Source organism: Epinephelus lanceolatus, chromosome 8, assembly GCF_041903045.1.
Source record: "Epinephelus lanceolatus isolate andai-2023 chromosome 8, ASM4190304v1, whole genome shotgun sequence".
In the NCBI taxonomy this organism is placed as follows: Eukaryota; Metazoa; Chordata; class Actinopteri; order Perciformes; family Serranidae; genus Epinephelus; species Epinephelus lanceolatus.
In genome coordinates this window covers 46,205,535-46,222,351 of record NC_135741.1, presented here as the reverse complement: position 1 = coordinate 46,222,351, position 16,817 = coordinate 46,205,535, and the positions used below count along the sequence as shown (strand labels likewise).

The window sequence follows — 16,817 nt, the reverse complement described above, 5'->3', positions numbered from 1 at the left end:
ACATACATGATAAGTCTACCTTGTTCCCCTTTCCCACAGAAGTGGTTGTAAAACAAGCAACAGCAGAAGAGATGTGCCCTCTCTTCCCTGAGCCTGTGCCCCTCAAACATCCCATCACATCTCTGAGGGTAGCCTTAGAAAAGGTGAATCTGTCAGCTAGGTTTTGTCATTCATATTAAAATGTTTGGTCGTGTAGATACTTGGGATATATTTATAGTGACTGAAGTTTCTCCTAACAGATAGATACACTTCTGAGGTCAAGCGTTCACAGCACCAAGCTGCCAGCACTATCAGCCATCGTGGTTTTAAATGACTCTGTTCTGTGGAATGGAAACTTTGGCAAGAAGAACAGTAGTGACCCCTCCTCATCTGCACCCAATGAGTACACAGTGTACAGGTGAGATTTACAATCACACACAGTGTGGAGGAGATTAACATGAAATATGACAGCAATATGACAAAAGGGAAGTGGGGATTTGTCTGAAGGCCAAATGCTTAGTTATTGGTCCTAAAAGCTGCTCAGCCAGCCCATAATTTTAGCAAGTCTGTCTGAACAGTAATCATTGCTACATGATGTAACCTGCAGTCTAATTCTTCTATTGGATAATGCATTTGATCTGAGGCTTACAGTTAGTTAGTTAGAGTTAGGATTAGACCCTCATTGTATCAAATAAGCTTCATATAGGACCTGAGATCAATCAGACTGAATCATCAGTTAATGATCATCAGTTAATGAAGTGCTTAAATGTGATTTGTGCAGCAGCAGTGGGAATGCTATGTATTCTGAAAACAGGATACATTTATTTAATCATTGGAAAATGCATGTGTTGCACTCACTTTAATCACTGTGATTGCAGAATTGCAAGCCTCTCTAAAATCTTTCCCACACTGATGCTATACAAGCTGTGGGAGGATGGCCTGGTGGACTCTCTAGATGACCCTCTGGAGAAATATGCGGACAACTTCACCATTAAGGACCCGCTGCGGAAAACTGGGGGACCAGCATCCTCGTCAGCCAGGAACCTTGGCATCCAGTCTCCTGCACTCACCCTGCGCAGGATGGCCAGTCAGCTCTCTGGTAAGCACACAAGTTTGAATGTTTTTCATGACCTGGTGGTAATCTTTGATAAATCTACATTAAAGGAGCAAACATCAAAGAACTGTGTAGCCTGGATCGAGAGCTCTGAACCACCACCAACATCTCACATGTGTTCGGTCAATATTCTCCCAGTGGAGAAACACTAAACCAACTATAGTTTTACAATATAGTTAGAAAGCTGCCTTACTTAACCTGATCAGCAGAAAAAAAAAAAAAATGTTGCCATTCCATTCTGCAAACCACGCATATGTTATATTTGTACATTATAATGTAACCAATACGTTGACATTTTATGTTTTAAACAACAATGTGGTTAACGTGTGGTTATATTTCAGCACGAAAAACACTTGGTAATTGCTTAAAATACCTAGTTTGGGGGCACAAGCAGGAAAACCGCTTTTCATACCTGAAAAGTTGCTGAAAACAAAGCAATGGCTATCTAAATCACAACCAGTTTTGTTGTTTGTTGGTCTATAGCTTGATAGGCATCCAATCTAGGTGTCACATCATCCACCATCCCCTCCAAATCCAGATTATAAAGTCATCTCACATATTACATAACTTTACAAACACTGATATGGTATGTATAAAATGTACACATGTATGTATTTATGGATTGTAGCAACCTACAATGCCATTTTCTTCAAGTGACTGCGCTGATTTTACTACATTAATGAAAGCTAGTAATGGAAAAATGGACACAAATACACAACAAGCATGGATGAGAGGGACAGAGCTGTAAAGGTGGTTGTAAGTCCACTTATAAAATTAATTTTATAACAACATCTTTCTTTACTAATCATGAAAAACTTTATTTGATACCGTGTAGCAGTGGACCGACCTGGAGAATGTGTGTCTTTGGAGTGTCCACTAATAACCCAGGAACAAAGCACACTTTCAGACAGACCTTGAAGGCATTCCCTCTGTTGCACGCTGTTGTTTACACAACTAGAATTACCACCCCACAGTTGTATGCCTCTGCTCACCAGTCAAGTTTCTCTTACAGTTTACGTCCATGTCTGTGAAAACATACACAATTCACTCACATCTTCCCCCCAGCAGCACAGAAGATCTATACAATCGGCGCAGTTTCAAGATGGACACCTAAGATTAGTGTCAATTCAGTATCTGACTCCGGGTCATGCAAGAGTGATGTGGCTGTGAAGCTCTCGCTCTAAACCCTCAAATGAAGTATATTTAAGCTGAAGGGATTTATGCTGCAACTCTGGCAGAAGTATAATATTGGTTGTTGGCAGTCGTGGCATGAACCTTAGATCGGGTCAGGAAACAAGCACCCAGATTTTTTCAAAAATACGCCGTGGGAAAAACACAATGGAAGAGGCCTTGAGGCTGATGCTGAATGAGATGGAGAGGAAAATCTCCGGTCAAATCAGCGGGTTCAGAAGTGAGTTTCATGTTTTTCGCACTGAGATGAAGAGGGGCTTCAATGAGCTACAAAAAGAAGTGACATCTCTGGCTTCGGATCTAAAGGAAACTACTTGCAGAGTGGCTGACGCTGAAGAGAGAATAAACAAAGTTGAAGAGCGAGACGGTATTGTTACCGAGGCTCTCTCGCACCTGTTGCAGCAGCGTCAGCTGACAGACTGTGTGGAATATCTTGAAAATAAACCACGCCAGCTAAATATAAGAACATACTGGATGAAAGAAGAGAGTGAAGGCAATGTCATGGTGGGCTTTCTGAAAACTCTCTTTACTGACGCATTGGGAATCTCCGGTGATGAGCTCACTATTGTGCATGTGCACAGGTCTGATGCAAATAGACCGGTGACAGATGAGGACAGCCCCAGGTCCATTATTGTCCGCTTTTTACGATGGGACATAAAACAAAGAGTGCTGAAAGCTGCATGGGGTAAAAAAGTCTCCTATCACTTACCAGGACCCCCGGTTTCCTGGCACCAAGATCCGGATCTTCGTGGACCAGGACTTTTCTACCAAGCTGCAGCAGGAGAGAAGCTTCTATGCGCCAATCAGAAGGAAGCTTAAAGAAAAGAGGTTAAAGCCTTTGTGATCTATCCTTCCAAGCTGAAAGTCTTCACCAAGTACAGTATCCAGTTGTACAACACTGCAGCAGAAGTCTTGCAGGATCTCATCTCCAACGGTCTCATCAAGAGCGATGGCAGCAGACAGCAGGTGCAGGTGTCCTCGTCAGACCAGGAGGACTCCAGTGCAGCAGGATGGTCCGTGCAAAGCTCGAAGACCCAGGGCAAGAATCGGGATACACGTGGTAAAGTTGAGACTTTGCTTTGAGCTCTGGAAACGAAGTGAGTCTTCCCGCACGTAAGTAAGACTGAGGGCCTGAATGGAAACTTGATTTGGTGATGGTGTTTGTTAAACTGCGGAGTTAGGCTGAATAGGCTGAACTTGCACTTGGGGCTGTAGCCTCTTAGAACTGCTCTGTCTGGTTGTTTGGGTATTAAGTAGGCTAAATCTATCACTTTTATTTAAGGAATTTTTGTCAATGTTGTAGCCTATAGCCTATAAGTAGCCTAAACTGTGTTACATGATGTAAAAAGTAGGCTAACTTCTTTTCATTGGAGTTGATAAATCGGCCAACTGGCTGTAAATTAAATGCTGAGTGTTTGTTAATAGTTTAATTTATTAAAAATCAGCCAATGTGGCTGCATATTATTTCATTGTTTTGCTTATAGAACTAGTCTTACTTTCATTTTTAGAGAAATGGGATATGAAATCTGCCAATGTGGCTGTATATTATTTCATTGTTTTGCTGATGGAACTGGTCCTACTCTCACTTTTAAAGGAACAGGATATGAATCTGCCAATGTGGCTGTATATTATTTCATTATTTTGCTGATGGAACTAGTCCTATTTTCATTTTTCAAAGAATAGGATATGAAATCTGCCAATGTGGCTGTACATTGTAAATGTGCTGTAAACATATTGTTTCTGGCTATTTGCTTTCTGTTAGCCTTGCAATTGGTCCAAGTGGCAAATTGGTTTGGTTGCTAATTTTAGCATATTATTGTTCACGTCTGCAGCATCAATACTCTATTTCCCAATTTGTAAATTATTTTATTTTGAGGATGTCACAATATATTAGTTTATGTTTTTCTGATTCTGTTGTTTCTATATATGTTTGTATCTGTGTCTGTATGTTAGTTTTCATATGCAGGGGAAGGAAATAATATACTACCAAAAATACTATGCTGAGTTTGGATAGCTTGCCAAGAAAGGGACTGAGAATGGCTCATATAAATATATGCAGTCTAAGGAATAAAGTAACTGATATTGCGGAGATTTTGTCTGAAGGTGTTCATGTTTAAGCATTGTCTGAAACTCTCTTGGATGATACAATTAATGACTCTGCAGTTAGTGTTCATAGGTACACCATATTTAGGAGGGATAGAAATGCATTTGGAGGTGGTGTTGCAGCCTATGTCAAGTCTCATATAGCAGCTAGAATAAGATATGATTTAATGTCCGCTGACACTGAAGCACTCTGGATTCAAGTTAATTTACCTAATTTAAAGCCTTTGCTGATAGGCCGCTGCTACAGACCTCCCAATGCACAGGTAAATTATTTTGATGTAATATGTGAGATGTTTGATAAAGTGTGTGATCTTGATTATGAAATTCATATATTGGTAGATTTGAATATTAATTGGAATATGGATGGCTGTCCACTCAGAGATAAGCTATTGGGTGTGGCCAACGCCAGCAACTTAATGCAAATTATTGATAAGCCAACGAGAGTGTGCTTAAGAAGTTCTGGATCTGCAACAGCAACTTGTATTGATCATGTATTCACTAATTTTACTAATTTCTGCTCAAATCCATTATACATTCCAGTGGGGTTCAGTGATCACAATTTGATTGCTTATGTGAGGAAAATGAAGGTGCCAAAAGCGGGACCTAAAGTTGTTTTCAGGAGATCTGAAGTTGTTTAGCCAAGAGGCATTTGTAGATGATGTTGGAAATATATGTTGGGAATCTGTATTTGTGAAGCAGGATCCAGATGATGATGAAGTTCAATAGTTGTATTCACAAGTGTTAGAGAAACATGCCCCTCTAAGGAAATTTACTGTGAGCAGCAAACAATCACCCTGGCTGGACAGTGAATTGAGAAAACTAAAGATGGCAAGAGATGAAGCAAAAAAAGTTGCTGTTCAGTCTGGTCTTCAGTCGGATTGGCAAAATTATAAGAAGTTAAGAAATTATGTTAGTGCTGCTATTAAAAAGAAAAATAACTTATTCTATATAGCTAAAATTGAAGATGTGAAGAATGATAAGAAAAAATTATGGAATGTGGTGAATGGCGTAGTGGGGCGTATGCCTAGATCAAATCCTGCTTATCTTGAGGTGGACGGTAAATTCATATGAAAGCCTTTAAATATTGCAAACCATTTTAATGATTATTTTTATGCCAAGATCAATAATTTGAGGAGAAATATGACACACGTAGATGACAATGTCTCATCAACACTAATTAAGGATTTAATAATGATAAATAAAAATTGTGAATTTAACATCGAAAAGGTGACAATCAATGAGGTTGTTAGGCTTCTTTATAAAGGGAAGGATAGTCCACCAGGGGTGGATAATTTTGATGCTAAATTTTTTAGTATTGCTGCTGACTCTATTGCTGTTCCTGTGTCATATTTTTAATTTATGTATTGACAAAGGTGTTTTCCCGCAGAATTGGAAAATTGCCCAAGTTATGCCATTAGCAAAGTACCCTGCTGCACCTTTCTCTGGGGCGAATTGCCGACCGATTAGTTTGTTACCTGCTCTAGGTAAAGTCATGGAGAGGGTTATGTTTGAACAAATTCAATATTATTTTGATATCAATAATTTAAATAGTGATTTTCAACATGCATTTAGACCAGGAAACTCCACTTGTACAGCTCTGACGCATATGACAGATGAATGGCGTATGGATATGGATAATGGGAAATTAGTGGGTGTCGGTCTACTTGATTTTAGTGCTGCATTTGATGTTATTGACCATTTTTTGTTATTAGGAAAACTAAAACAGTATAGTTTTAGTTTGTCAGCAATGAAATTGATGGAGAGCTATTTGACAGTCAAACTGTTTATTTTAATGGTAGTTTGTCTGATATTAAATATGTTGACTGTGGGTTGCCTCAAGGGAGTTGTCTTGGACCGTTATTATTTTCTATTTTTGTGAATGATCTCCCACTTGTGCTTGAAAAAACTAAAATTGCCATGTATGCAGATGATAGTACAATATATGCAGCAGAGTCGTCTACAGTGGAGTTAAATAATAAGTTACAATACGATTTAAGGTTAGTGGCAGAATGGGTAACTAAAAACAAACTGGTCTTGAATGTGGGGAAAACTAAATCTATTATTGGGTCAAGGTATCTGCTGAGAGATGAACCTTCCTTGGTATTGGAAATTGATAATATTCCTGTTGAACAAATTTATGAGACTAAACTTATTGGTATAACTGTTGATCAACATTTAACATGGTCTAAACATATTGGGTCTCATTCATGAAAAGTTAGTAAATCTGTGTGTAGATTTGCACATAAAAGCCTACGCTACTAAAAACCTACTCCGGATTCAGGAACGCCGCAGGAAACTCAGATTTGATCGTAAACACATGTGTATGATCATGAATGCCAATCCATCGTAAAGTGACAGTGCGCTCCTGATAATCAGCAATTAGCATAAATCCCCGCCCATGAATAGCCAATGACCACCATATGACCTGTCAGTCATGTCACAAACAAAGAAAGAGAGAGAAAGAAAAAAGAATTTTTCTGAAGCAGAGATCAAAATAATTTTGGGTGAAGTGGACTGAAGAAAAAACATTTTATTTTCTTCAGTTAGTAGTGGTGTGACAGGGACAGGCAAAGTGAAGGCCTGGAAGGAGGTAACAGATGCTATTAATGTTGTCTCCGTAGTACAAAGAACCATGTCAGAGGTGAAGCGTAAATGGTTTGATTTGAAACTGGAGGCAAAGAAACACATAAGCGCACACAAAAAAATACAGTAGCCACAGGAGGAGGAGGCTCACAGTCACAACTATCTGCTGCAGATGAGCAGAGCCTATATTTTTATTATCATCATTCAACATGTAGAAAGAACGTGTAATCTATTGAGTCGATTTACATAGATCATACTTGCCAACATTGGGTTGTGAAAAATAGCTCCATGGCTCCGTCGTTTCAGCGTCTGGTCTATTTTCTGCGCGAGCCGCGAGCGAATGTGTCAAGCCGGGTGACAGAGACAACAGCTGGGAGCAGAACCGCTTGTCGACCAGCGTGGAGAAATGCGCGTCTGATGTGAACGGAAGTGCTCCGGCTCGCGCAAGAATTTTGGTGCACCGCGCTTCGCAGCACTTCCGTGGGCGGTGTGGCCCTGGTGTCTCTCTTTCTCTATCCATCTCTGTCTGGTCGCTGAACTGACAATGCTACTTGGCGTATCACTACCTCCAGCGAGTGACTGAGTCACGTCACCGGCTTGCCTCATACGCGCAGGCAGGCCAGGGTTGCCAGATACTGTGACAAATATCCCCCACAATATTACTTGTTTCCTTCACTGTAAAATCGGGAGATTAGCGGGAGAAATTACTGACCTGGAGCATCGCGGCAGATAGGGTTAAAAATCGTGAGTCTCCCGCGTGAATCAGGAGAGTTGGCAAGTATGATAGATAATTCACAATCATGAACCTAATCTGGATCTTAAACCTGCTGCCAACTAATTTAACTAAATGTGTTATATTTTTAATATTTTTGTCATGTTTAGATTACGTGTTTCAAAGGCATCTGTGTATTGTGTACATAACAGAGTGCAATACGAATTAAAATTGTAATTTCTAATAGTGACAAGTAATATTTAGGCTTTGTGCTTTACTAAATTTACACAAGCACTACGAGTGGTCAGGAGCAGGAGTAGATTTTGTTAGCTACAAAAAGATCGGAGCTACTAAAATATTGATGAATGCGGACATGCAAGTAAATTTCCGTCTGCGAACAGTTTACACACAAATTCCTTCTGCTCATATTTCATGAATGAGACCCATTGATCATATTGTGAGTAAAATGGGAAGAGGGGTCTCAATGGTAAAAAAGTGTGTTAAAATTCATACCACAAGATATTGCCAAACAAGTAGCAAATGCATTAGTTCTGTCACAGCTCGATTACTGTTTTGCAATTTGGTCTAGTGCCTCAATGAAGGATTTAAATAAATTACAAGTTGCTCAAAATAAAGCAGCATGCTATGTTTTACAGTGCTTTTACAGAACTAATGTGATACATATGCATGATAGACTGGGTAGGCTAACTGTCACTCAAAGAACACTTGCTCAGGAATATTATTGTAAATAAGTCTCCGAATGATTTGTATTACATTTTTTCTTGTCAGTTTAGTCGACATGGTTATCTGACAAGAAATGCTACTGAGGGGAGGTTCATCTTGCCTAAGGCTAATACCAATGTGTTAAAGAAATCTGTTTTGTACAGAGCCATACTGGGATGGAATTCGTTGCCACTTTATATTGTGTTGGTAGATTCCAAAGAGAGGTATAAATTCTTACTTAAACAGTTTTTTTCTAATGTTGCAGCTGCAGTAGCTGTGTAGATGCACATTACTGATTGACTCACCTTGACTTATTTTAAGTGTATGCCATACTAATTATATGTTATATGTTACAAGTGTTGTTGTTATACTTATTGATATATGATATGATGTAGTGCCTGTTCTCTTCCCTGCCTTGTGGTATTGTTATTCTGGTATCTGTTTGTATGTTTTGCTGTATTGTTCTTAATTGACTTTACACTGGCATTGTTTCCGTGGTACCGGTACATAATTTTAACTCATTATGTGCTGCCACCATGGAATGCGGTGTTAAGAGGTCGTGGTCATTTCACGTATTTCTGAGAGATCAGGTTGACCCCGGTACTACTGCAGCATAACAAAGTCCCACTCTTTGAGCATAATGCAGGATCATGCATATGCAGCATCACGGGAGACGGAGTTCTCGTTGCCATGAAAGCACAAAACGGAATAAAAAAGGCAACGTGACCAGCGAATTAAAAAAATGAGGGTCAACATCGGGGTTTCCCAGGTGGAGAGAGCTGCTGAAGGAGAAAGGTAATGCAATCACAGGCCAGTGCCGCTGTTAGCTGTTAGCAGTGATGCGAGGAGAGGGAGATGTGTGAGGTTGAGCCACTTGTTGCTGTTAGCGGTTAGCCGTTGTTAGCTAACAGCGGCACTGGCCTGTGATTGCATTACCTTTCTCCTTCAGCAGCTCTCTCCACATGGGAAAGGCTACCCCGCTGTTGCCCCTCGTTTTTTTTCATTTCGCCGGTCACGTTGCCTTTTTGATTCCCTTTTGCGCTTTCTTGGAGACAAGGATTCTGTCTCCCGTGATGCTGCATATGCATGATCCTGCATTATGCTCAAAGAGTGGGACTTTGTTTCAGATTTGCCAGGGTAGTAGCGAAACGCCTTTTGCTCCTCTCTTTCGGCTTCTCAGTTACGCAGCACTGGCCTGGCTCTCAACGAAAACACCAAAGACGATGCTGAATGTCCCTTGCTGGCGAATGTATTCTCAAGATGGCAAAACGTTATGGAACTACCCAGACGACTTACCCGCACAATGTACATACAAATCAGAAATTCTTTTACGAGAATAAGTCGGATTATTGGTGGAGGTAATAATACACCAATGATGACTTTATGAATGCAGACATCGATTTTTATTTGCCAATAAACAACTGAAAATGTTACACAATGTCCCTTTAATAGTAAGTGGACAGATTTGTTTGCTTTCACCACCAGTGCTGCAAAGTTAAAGTAACAAATAATCATAAACAGCCCCCTGCAGATTAGCTACTAGCTGTGGTAAAACAAATATTTTTGAATGCTCATTTAGACCTATTTTTAATGTCGATAGTCTAATTAGACTTAATACGCAGTGTTACCATAAGGTTTAAATATGTTTTGGGGCTCCAGGCAGATTTGTTTTTAATTATTTTTGGAAAATGGCTCTTTTGATAGTAAAGAATGCTGAACCCTGGTCTAGACTATCATAATCACCATGTCATTCCTGCTAAGGACATGTCTCCACCACCCACCACAGCACCTTAGCTAACCTAGGCTTAAATGGACAGAAAGAGGAGCTATATTTACACTGAGCTGTTTCCAGATATAGAGCTAATCAGCTCTGTGCATTCAGAAGGAAAAGAAGAGATTAAGAGAGGGGGAGGCCCTGCTGAGGCCCTGAACAAGTCTGTCAGGATCAGTTATTACAATTTAGCTTTAAGGACACATGTATGTATACCAAAACCCATGGCAACTCATCCAGTAGTTGTTAAGACATTTCATTCTTAACAGAAAATCACCTTCATGATAAAAGTCAGTAAGATACATTGTCTGAGCATGAATGTCTGTACAAAATTATGGGACAATCCATCGGGTAGATGTTGAGATATTTCACTGCATAATTATAGATGATATGAGTAGATTTCACCTTGATTGTGCAAGGTGAAAGTCAGAGGCTCACCAGTGTTATTAGGACATATCATGTTAGGACCTTGAAAGCCTCAGGCGTTTCAATCTTGACCAACCAACCGACTGAATGACTGACACTGCCATCCCTACAAAGTCTTATTGTAAATTTTATCCAAGCCAATTCTTGAAAAAGAATATCAAGTCAGCAGTTTTGAATTCATCTGTAGAACGAAATCTTGTGTGGCATATATAACCAAACAACCTGCTGGTGATGTGTGTGATATCAGCGCCATTCAAATACTGACAGAAACACTGTACCAAAGTGCACACACTCATCTGAGGCTCCTCTGGGTGGATCCCAGGCAGTTTTGCTATATTAACCTGACAGTAGCATAAACTCTTTCTTTACTGAAAGCAAGTCTTTCTGCTTGTTCACTTGCATGCACTGTTTTAAGACATATCGTAATTCCAATGCTAAGTGATGGATTAGGTTCTTATACAGATGCAGTGTACCGTATCTGTGACTTATTTTCATGTATGGCTGTTGAGTTTAGTCCCGTCTTTTAAGCAGCCAATACATTCATTAATTCATAGACAAAGCTGTCCACACATTTACTCAGCAGTTTTACTCACTAAGGTTTTCTGATGTTTTCACAGGGTTGCCCCGAAGATTAAGGTCAACTAATCTCCTTTGGAGTGGAGACACGGAGGCAGCCCTCACTTTGTTAAAGGATGATGTCCTTGTGACAGATCCAGGCACCAAGTAAGACTGTTTCCTTCCTTTGTTGCCCTATTTTTGACTGTGACGACTTTTGACACTGTGTGCATCTCTGTGGCCTGAAAGAGAAGAGGAGGTTCATGTCCATGTATAGACCAAGGAATCTTTAAGGATTTTGTATCCAGAGAGAACTTGTGAACATTTGTGACATTACTGTCTCTTTTCCCTCAGATGCCACTACAGCAATGTTGCTTTTTCCTTACTGGCCAACATCTTGGCTCACAAGGTGACTGGCTCAGACTTTGAGAGTTGGGTGTCAGAAAATATCCTGGAGCGGCTCAGTATGGAGGACACTGGTTTCAACTTAACTCCAGCCATTCAGAGGCAAATGGCTGTAGGTGTGTTCAGCAATGGCCAGCCAGCTCCCCTCTACAACCTTGGCTGGTACCGACCTGCAGGCCAGATGTATTCCACAACAGCTGACATGGCCAAGCTCATGATGGCTCTTCTAGGTGCATACGGTGGGACCCTGCTCCGCCAGGATACTCTGAACACCATGTTGACCCCAGTCTTCCGATGCCACGGTGGCTACTTTGCCAACTTCACTGGCACACCATGGGAGATCAACGAGCATTTGGGCTATGATATGGTGAGGAAGGATGGTGACCTGGACGGTTATGCAGCCACCCTGTCTCTGGTGCCACGACTCAAACTGGGAATGGTAGTGCTCATGGCCGGTGTTCGGCCTGCTGAACAGGACCTTGTGAGCCAGGCTTACAGCTATCTCATCCCTGCAGTGGAGAGGGCTTTCAGAGATGTTAAACGAACTCTCAGACCGCCACCCAATCCAGCCCCTTATGTGGGCTTTTTCACTTACAGGAATATGACTTTCTATGAGATTAAGGTGGACTCAGACGGGGTGCTGGTCATGCAGCAGTTTGAACCACAGGTGGACACAACCGTGCCGTCCAAGTACCGAACTATTCAGCTGGATTACCTGCAGGACAGGGTGTTCAGGGTGGTGTTTGAGAGCCCATACCCTTGCAAGCTAAAGGTTAACAGTGCCTCAATCTCCCTGGAGGCACAGGACAGACAGCTCTTCAACTTTTACCCCTTCAACAAGAAAGGTGTGTCACCAGGGTTTGATTCTCCAGGACTCAACACTTACAGGGTGATGAGAATAGCTGGCAGACCATACTTTACTTCATAAAGACAAGAATTCAACTTACAATAAGTCTGACACTGTAACTGGAGGATTGTGTCAAGGACAAATGCAGTGGGGAGTTTGACATTTTAAATGCATGGCAGTTTTCAACTGCTGGTTCATGTGAGGCTTCCTGGCTGCAGTTAATATGATTATTATAAACTTGGATTTTAGTATTATTTATTTTCTCTGCTTATAATAGCAATTGTATCATTTGGTCTTGTCCAAATCTCTATCTAAGCAGTCCTCCCATAACCATAAACTGATGACAGTAGTACTGTATAAATGTGTCTTAAGACGTGGTTGATCAATGGAAAATGTGGCAGTGCTCCTCTTTAACCTCTAAGTGCCTAAAATGTGACTTAGAAAGTGGAAAAAAACAACTGATTGAAATATCAAGTGGTCAAGTTTCTTAAGACTCAGATCCACCAGGGAAGCTTGTGGACATGTTATGAGCAGTAAAGAAGCAAAGTTACAAGAAATATGCTAAATAAAACTCATATGGAATAACAAGTGTTTATCAAGTGTTTGTCAAGTACAAATGTACAGGTAAACATCAGGACTTCCCAACATGGCAGATGTAAAAGTCCTTAGATTTTTTTTTTAGGAATTCTGTGCTCAGACTTCTGTTACTACGCAAAATTGTTTTACTTGTGCTTTGGGATATACCATAAAGACTGGCATGGTGATATCATCTAAATCTAAAGCAATATCATAGCTTCATAGAAAAAAACTTTAGTATGTCAGTCCTACATTTATTGCTCTGGACAAGGGGAATTGTAATGTAAGTGGAGGAAGTAACTAAGTACATTTACTTACTGAAAGTAACATAAGTAACTGGACTTAACAAATGTACTTGTTACTCCACAATGTTCATTTAGTAATGTTAGTTTGTAGTTACTTTACAAATTCAGATTTATTATACAAAATATAATCACCAAATAAATCATGATGTTTTATCTTGATGTTTTATCATAGGTTAAGATAAGATTATAAAAACGGTTATATTGATCTGGAGGGGGAAATTCACAAGCTGCCAAACAAAGTCATTAAATTAGCTTCACCTCTACCAGCTGCAACATTAAAGTGTTGGTTGTACTCATTAATGCATCAATGATGAGAATCTATAATGGCCTGGAAGGTAAAAACCAAACATTTCACAACACAGTGACATTTTAGACAACACAAGAACATTTTATAAAACACAGTATTTCACAAAACACAACATTTTAGACAATGCAGTAACATTTCACAAAACACAATGACATTTTAGATAACAAAACATTACACAAAACACGACAAACATTATGGACGACACATTTCATTAAACATGACATTTCACAAAACACAATGACATTTTAGACAACACAACATTTCACAAAACAGCATTTCAAAAAACACAAGAACATTACAAAACATAACATTTCACTAAATTCAACATTTTACATGACACAGCAACTTTTCAGAAAACAACAACATTGCACAATACACAACATTTCACAAACCACAACAGGAAAAAGGAAAACGTTTGGTGAGACTCAACTGGAATAGGTAGGTATGTATTTAACAATAATTCCTTGTCACTGTTAAGATGCAGATTGGAGTATACAACAAATGGAAGTAATTCCTTTTGCTGTGTTTTCACTGCGTTATTCTCATTTTTTCTGTAAAGTTGTTGTGTTTTGACTCCCAGGGCCACCATAAGAATCCCAAAATATAATATACATTATTCTGAAATGGGCCATTCTGCATAATGAGTACTTTTACTGTTGGTATTGAAAAAATATTTTGATGCTAATACTTTTGTACTTTTACATAAAGTACATTTTAGTATAATGCAGGACTTTTACTTGTAACAGTCATAATGTGTGTATGGACAGCCAAAGTCCAAATGCCATCTTTTTTGGACTTGCTTTCGTTGGCCCTTGTGAGAAAATGAAACCTGTTCCTAAGGTTTACTTTCTGTGTTCTAGGACAAGTTGGTATCCACTACAGCAGCTGAACTTTAAAACTTTGTGATTTTAACAGACTTAACCATGTAATAACTTGTAAAATAAGTTAAAACTTACAATTAGCTACTATGTCAGTGTACATAAAAAACTATGGCTCCCCAAAAAATTTATAGGCGTGGCAGCATGGGTACTTTTGTTTTCGTAATTTGGCATCCTTCATATCTATAGATTTCACCTCTCCTTTCCTTTTTTCAATGATTAAGCTGTAATCTCTGATGTCTAAAACTTTCACAGTGTTCAGTCCTCTCTGTGTTGCTTTTGATACAGACAGATATGAGCTACCTCTTGAGTAGTTTCTTTTGTCAGTACGGTTAACCTGTGATGGTCTACGCTTCAACCTGCCTCAGGAGCTGCTAATCCAGTGCTACACTGCAATCATTCAGTCTATTGCCTGCACATCCATCAAAATATTACAAAACAAGCATACACAAGGACAAAGGTTATGATACTGTAACCCTACTTCTATTAGCACAGGCAGAACCATCTACTTGACTCTAGGTAATACTCTCCTCCAATCACAAGCAGCCATTCACCAAATGACATTCAAGACTTGTTTTGTTTCCGGTTCTGGGGAAAACTCGCGCAAGTTCGTAGTTTTCACCAAAGTCCGTACATTTAATGGAAACACACAGGATTCGTATTTCTTTTAATACGCATTTCCCAATGATTCGAATCACTTTTGGATGGAAACATAGTGTCTTTAGAGAGGAGCGCTCCAGATCTCCAAGGGGTCCTTCACTAAGGCCTTGAGCAGTAATGGCAGGTCTCATTGCAGGGAAGAGGCACATATCCAGTGTTCATTTTGACAGCTATTTTAGATTTTAGAGATATTTATCCTTCACAGTTTGTAGTCAACTTTTAATCATTATGTTTTCTATATGTTTTTTTTTTTTTTTTTACCTTTAAATTAATCCAGTTAGGCTAGTCCATGTATCAAAAATTAGAATCAAGGTGACAGGTTGTGTAAAAATTTAATTTAGATGTTCTTTTCTACAACTACAAATAATTTCTGAAAAGTTACAAACCCCAGCAATTTTTGACAGGGTTAAGGGGTGACACACTTTAAAGGAGCAATAAGCGAAATTCATCATTTCTAGATTGAAGGAATTAAAAAATTGCTATGTGAAGAACTCGAGGTGTAATTTCATCTGGAATATAGCATGACCTCACACACCCTCTCTCTGTGTTGATCTCCAGCCCATTGTTTACAAGCTGGTCCGGCTGCGCATTCATGTAAGTTCATGTGAATCCCCCCCCCCCCCCTCCTCCTCTCGGAGCCCTTGGCCCTCCCTCCCTATAAAAGGCTACAGCCAGCCACAATCCGGAGCTAGCTGGGAGCGGCTGGCGAGGCGTTAGCCACAGCATATGACCGGAGGGAAGCACAGCCAGTTAGCCTCCGCTAGTCTCTGAGCTAGCCCCGGCTCTCTGTTTGGATCCAACCAGAGCACCCAGACCTGGTTTGTTATTCAGGTTAATGTGGGAAGAAGCAGCGGGTTTATCGGGCAGCTGAGTGAAGCTGGGTGTAGTGGAGGCTGCGGAGGAAACACTGGGATGGGTTAATGTCTGGAGCTTGAGTTATTAGTGGCTCGGTCCCAGCAATGGGTCAGACGTTACGGTTGTGTTAAGTGAGTAAATTAGCCCGGCAGCCCAGCTAACATTTTCAATTAGCATTGTAAAATGCAGCCTCGCGGGCAGCCTGGCGAGCCAGGCGTTTAGCCCTCGAGGCTACATTTTTGTAATATATTTGCTGAGATGGAGGCAAGGCTCAGTGACTAGAAGAGCTGGTAGAAGCGCTTCATAGCTGTAAGTTACTCCAGTAGCCTGTATTTTAGCCTAGCGGGCAGCTGGCTCGGGGGCTGCCCGCTAGGCTAAAACTTCACTTCAGGTTAAAGTGGGAAGAAGCATTAGGTTTATCAGGCAGCTGAGTGAAGCTGGGTGAAGTGGAGGCTGCGGAGGAAACACCGGGATGGGTTAATGTCCGGAGCTTGAGCAGCCCGCGAGCCAGGTGAACCGACTCGGCTAGAGCCATCGCCAGATCCCGGCTAGTGCTAACACCAGGAGCTAACGCTAACGTTTCTACTCTTCTCCATGAGTGAGAGCGATGTTTTAGCCTAGCGGGCTGCTCAAGCTCCGGACATTAACCCATCCCAGTGTTTCCTCCGCAGCCTCCACTTAACCCAGCTTCACTCAGCTGCCCGATAAACCCACTGCTTCTTCCCACTTTTTGGAGAGCAGAGGTAGAGGGAGGAGTGGCTCATGACTCACTTTGTTTTGGTCTACAGGCAGTGTACAACAGCAAACCTAGCGGTGAAACGATTTCG

General features: G+C 40.6%; 1 protein-coding gene across 1 annotated transcript in view; it reads left to right on the top strand.

The window, feature by feature from the left end:
- LOC117258926 (putative beta-lactamase-like 1) overlaps positions 1-14,320 on the top strand; it is a 32,756-nt gene extending 18,436 nt beyond the window's left edge. Inside the window, exons 3-7 of the mRNA XM_033630170.2 lie at positions 40-143; positions 240-397; positions 858-1,078; positions 11,220-11,325; positions 11,512-14,320. Of these exons, the coding sequence (XP_033486061.2) occupies positions 40-143; positions 240-397; positions 858-1,078; positions 11,220-11,325; positions 11,512-12,490 (1,568 nt within the window). The 3' untranslated portion in view covers positions 12,491-14,320. The remainder of the gene's footprint in view (positions 1-39; positions 144-239; positions 398-857; positions 1,079-11,219; positions 11,326-11,511) is intronic.
- The last annotated feature ends 2,497 nt before the right edge of the window (positions 14,321-16,817 follow it).